The sequence below is a fragment of the Ostrea edulis genome, chromosome 5 (assembly GCF_947568905.1).
Source record: "Ostrea edulis chromosome 5, xbOstEdul1.1, whole genome shotgun sequence".
Lineage (NCBI taxonomy): Eukaryota > Metazoa > Mollusca > Bivalvia > Ostreida > Ostreidae > Ostrea > Ostrea edulis.
This window is the reverse complement of record NC_079168.1, coordinates 86591521-86596520: the sequence shown is the minus strand read 5'-3', so window position 1 is coordinate 86596520 and position 5000 is coordinate 86591521. Positions and strand designations below refer to the sequence as shown.

Below are 5000 nucleotides of genomic sequence, written 5' to 3'. Positions count from 1 at the left end.
TGGACATCAGGAACCAATCTCCACCTTCAAATATAGAGTTACTAAGCAAAATGATGACCTCCTGATTTCACTTTTATACGTAGTTGTTTTACATAAACACATATACACAAAATACAAAACTACTCTTAGTAAAAAGATTGTGTTCTTCTATGTTTAATGTGAAAGAAGCATTTTCAACTCAGTTTTTATATATATCTTCTACTTTGCACATTTAAAGCTGCGTGAATATGCATAATCCTACAATCACAGAGCATGAAATCTTTTGACAAACTAATTTGTTCAAAACTGCATTGAGACAAAAAAAAGAAAAAAGAAAATGTAGGCAACCAAAAATACCCCCCCCCCCCCCCCCCCCCCCAAAAAAAACCCCACAACAAAACACAACTACGACATACAAATTAACAATGAAATAATTAATAACTATGGTGAATAAATTTTCTTTTGATAACAAATATCTATCCTACTTAATAGTAAACAAGACTGGAAATAAAAGCTTTCAAAGTTGGTAGCATCAGTTGGAGCATTTAGTGGGTCAGAGAAGAAATCCATGTAGAACAAATTCAAGCTGTTGACAAAAGTTAGAAAATAATGGCAAAAAAAGAAGACTGCACTCGGCTATATAGAGTACCGATTTAACACTGCTAATTTCTTCTTCTTCAGATGATTCCTCGACTTCCTTATTAATAGACAAAACAATCATCAGTGTATATCGCAGGACTGCAGCAGTCTCTATATGTAAACGTGAATACTTTTGTGTGTGTAAATGTAAACGTGAATACTTTTGTGTGTGTAAATGTAAAAGTGAATACTTTTGTGTATGTAAATGTAAAAGTGAATACTTTTGTGTGTGTAAATGTTAAGGTGAATACTTTTGTGTGTGTAAATGTTAAGGTGAATACTTTTGTGTGTGTAAATGTAAACGTGAATACTTTTGTGTGTGTAAATGTAAAAGTGAATACAGTGTGTGTAAATGTAAAAGTGAATACTTTTGTGTGTGTAAATGTAAAAGTGAATACTTTTGTGTGTGTAAATGTTAAGGTGAATACGGTGTATGTAAATGTAAAAGTGAATACTTTTGTGTGTGTAAATGTTAAGGTGAATACTTTTGTGTGTGTAAATGTAAAAGTGAATACTTTTGTGGGTGTAAATGTTAAGGTGAATATTTTTGTGTGGGTAAAGTTTTGATTTTTTTAATACCAAGCTGTTTACTATGGGGTTATTTTAGTGGAAATATGGAGATCCCGCTCAGTAATGAATATACAGAATATGCTGAATTTTAAAGATTAGCCTTTTTTACACGTTTACAGTAATTCAGATATTCTAGTTTAAACCTGGATGAAAGTGTTATAAACTTTTGGTGTGTGTGTTTATTTTCAAATTTATAAACTTCAGCATACAGTTCTTAATTATGACACTCACTGAAAAAAATTAAATATTAGAGACTATATATATCATACTGTATTGTGTAAAGGAAAACATGCAAATTAGCAGAACAGTTTTTCATAAATAATTCATAAATATTCATTAACTCAGCATGATAAAATACAGACTGAAAAATATATCAGATTATAGATAAAATAAAAAATCATGCAAATATGAAGAATGGTTCTGGTCATGCAGCTTCCTACAAACACCTACCAGTGTGTTGGGTTTATTTTGGGGAAGCAGCTCGGAGTCTGGGTCTAACAGGATACTATATTTAGCCACCAACTTCTCCATATCCATCGGTTTCATGTCCTTTAGAGCTTTTACTGCATCAGAGTCAAATGCCCATACATCTGTAATCATCGTTATGCAGTTGAAGTTCGGTAAAATACTATGTACATGTATTTTAACCTCAATATCTCAAACCCTCAGATATCTTGAAGTTTTTTCTAAGCACCATTGTGTCCAGGACAATGAGGTTGGACTATATCTAATTAGTCTAACTTCTGAAATATTTTCTACTTTTGATAATATAACAGATATTTGTTTCAAGACAAATTGACAATAGATGATGGAAATAAAATAAAACAAATATAACTTTATGATATTGAATTACATATACTTTCTGTTATACTAAGTGTATCAATCCCAGTTTCTAAATGAAATATTAAACTCTGTTTAGTTACATATATTGCTGTCTTCAGATGCTGCTATGATGTAGTCAAATCTCTCCACGAACACTATCTTCAATATAGTTGTGTTTGGGTGCTTATGGACTGATGGCTACAAAGTCAATAACAGTCATATGTCATTAAAAGGAATACACTGGGTTTGATTTTAATTTTAACAATAATTTTTTTTAGTTTTTAAGTCGGATATACAAAATCAACAAATAACATTAGCTATATACTAGCTATTTACCGACTTGCATAAATGTTTGCACAAGGGGGTCTTTGTGTGGGAGAAAAATGGAGTACCCGGAGAAACCCAAATGTCTGAGCGGGTGACCGCCATACCCTCTCACATACAACAACTGCCGATCATGGGGATCGCACTCGGGTTGCAGCGGTGAGAAGCGAGTGTGTTAACCACTACGCTAGCCGGACACCCATTGATAATCAGGGTTGATAATCATAGCATTTATATACAAATATATACAGGTAACTCCAGAAATCTCAAAGTCCAAGGACCTGTGTTAGGTTTCACATTATTTAACTGGATATAACTGTTTTACATTGTGTGAGGGTACTACAATTTATTATTTTGTTTTCTCTATAGTGATATATTTAATTAATGAATAGTATCTCTAATGCAATATTTCTGTTGAAATCTATTGTTCACTCTTGAAAATTAGATTTTGTGTCAATCAAATTACATTACATCTATAGACCTGCATTGCAACTACTCAAAAGTAAGCAATTCTAATCATATTATTGCATACTGTCATCAAATTATCATTTCTAGCTGTCTGGGTAGTGTAGAGGCAGTGCTCTTGCTTCTCACCACTGCGACCTCAGTTTGATTCACGTGATTGGCAGTGGCTGTATGTTTGAGGGTATGGTAGTAACCTGCTTGAATACGTGGGATTCCTCCCCCAGAATGACCACTTAGCATCAACATCTGTGCATCAAAGGATCCCATAAGAAATAAGCTTTCGAGCTTTCATGGGTTATCCTTGGGAAGTACATGTACATATATCAATATACCGAATAAACATTCTATTTATTTGTGTCTGTTGATTTGTTTTCAAAGAAACCTCATTAATGTAAAGGTATTAGTATCAAATGTGCTTTAATTAACATAGACAGAAGTACACTTCATGTACAACTGTGACACCATTAATGAATTCAATGTATTACCGCCATATTTCAAATCTAGTAAATCGATGGTGGGATATTTGTGATCATGGTATGATTTTTGTAATCATGGTATCATTTTGAAGGGTTCACCAAATAAAGATAACCACCGGAGGGATTTTAAAAATTTTGTTTATTGCTTGATTCATTTCACCTACTATAGAATTTTACATTGAAGTATATGGGAAGAGCATGTTTTATTAGAATATTTAGAAGAAATTATATTTTCATATACATCTCTTGGTAGAAAGTTACATACACTTTCTCTTTATGAAAATATGAAATAAGTGAATCATTTACTGCATACATTTTTAGAAAATTAGTTTTGTTCCCCTTATTTTTACAAAGGGCAGATAACTTTTCAAAAAAGTTTAAAGTGCAAAATCATTTTATATCAGTCATGTGAATTTCATCAACTTCACCTTCATCATTATTTAACAATAAACATAAATCGTTCAAAATGGTTCATTTATATCCTTTTGTTATACATCGAATACCATAAAACCCAAGAAACTAATCCTTAAAAATTGTTAATTTCATAGATATGATCCAACCTGTTACATGTACAATGTAACACCCAGAATAAAAAAGAATTAAATAACGTAACCATGGCAATATATTATCTGTTGATACTATATACGAAAATTACGTCAATTTAAGCTTTACGGACTACAATGACAAACAGGCCTCCAACTTCTGGTGTAAGGGGAGTAACTGCAAAAATGTAGACCATCAATCATTTAAAAGATCAATTAATCCCTTAGCTGAAACATCTAGCAAGGAGTCATTGCTAATATTAAAAGTCCTACCAAGCCATCTGTGTTTTCAAAAACATTAACGCCATCTTGGTGTGGTCCATGAGGGGCTAATTAAATTAGGTCAAGGGTGTGGGCAGGTGTCCAAAGTAAGGGTCTTAGTAAACAAAGAACCCTAGAGGACTCTTAAGAACCCTGGGGATCTCTAATCATTACAAGTATGTAGACTGACTACATTGAGGATAGTGCAAATAATAATCAAACTAACAAATTTTCATTCATCTATAAACTGTTCTATTGATTTTATTGGAGGAAAATGCTCTCGCTCCTTTGCTACTCATGAATTTCTGTTATCTCGATCCCAATCTAATTGATATAAAGAACTCAAACTTCCATGATAATTCATATTTACCTGAATTATTTGTCAAATTGTTTGTTTTGGCCATACATGTATGAAAATTTAGCTTCTTGACAAATTGCGATGTTTGACAGATCAAGATTATATATTTATATAAATACAGAAGATTACAAAAATTAAGGTAGCTCTCTACATCATGACTTATACATTTCATGACGCTATGTCACACGATGGCCATACAAATGTTTTGTGAAATTACTTGTATCGATCGATTAGCTTGTATAATTATCTCTTACTGTTGGTATAAGTGGTGAACTTCTTACCAGTGGTGTAAGCGGTATATCAGTAGTACATTTCTAACTGATGGTACAGTATACCAATGATTTCTTAACAGTGGTACATTTCTCACTATTGGTGTAGACTTTTTATCGGTGGTATAAGCGGTACATTTCTTACCGGTGGTATAAGTGGTTGATTGTAGGCGTAGTGACTTCTGACGTTTGTGATTTTCTGTTTGTTCGCATCTACTTTGGAGGGCTGGGTGTCGTTGTACATTTTGGAGGGTGATTGGTTGAGCTGTTGTTCTAGTAACAGCTCCCTGGCCTT

General features: G+C 32.8%; 1 protein-coding gene across 2 annotated transcripts in view; it reads right to left on the bottom strand.

Moving 5' to 3' along the window:
• LOC125651895 (uncharacterized WD repeat-containing protein alr3466-like) overlaps positions 1 to 5000 on the bottom strand; it is a 44675-nt gene that overhangs the window by 16294 nt on the left and 23381 nt on the right. Inside the window, exons 12-15 of one of the 2 annotated variants that reach the window (XM_048880739.2) lie at positions 4851 to 5000; positions 2112 to 2208; positions 1639 to 1778; positions 629 to 676 (exon numbers count right to left, since the gene is read on the bottom strand). The exon at positions 4851 to 5000 is cut by the window's right edge and continues 58 nt beyond it. In XM_048880739.2, coding sequence (XP_048736696.1) covers positions 629 to 676; positions 1639 to 1778; positions 2112 to 2208; positions 4851 to 5000 — 435 coding nt within the window. The remainder of the gene's footprint in view (positions 1 to 628; positions 677 to 1638; positions 1779 to 2111; positions 2209 to 4850) is intronic. The other variant, XM_048880740.2, reaches the window with a different exon arrangement.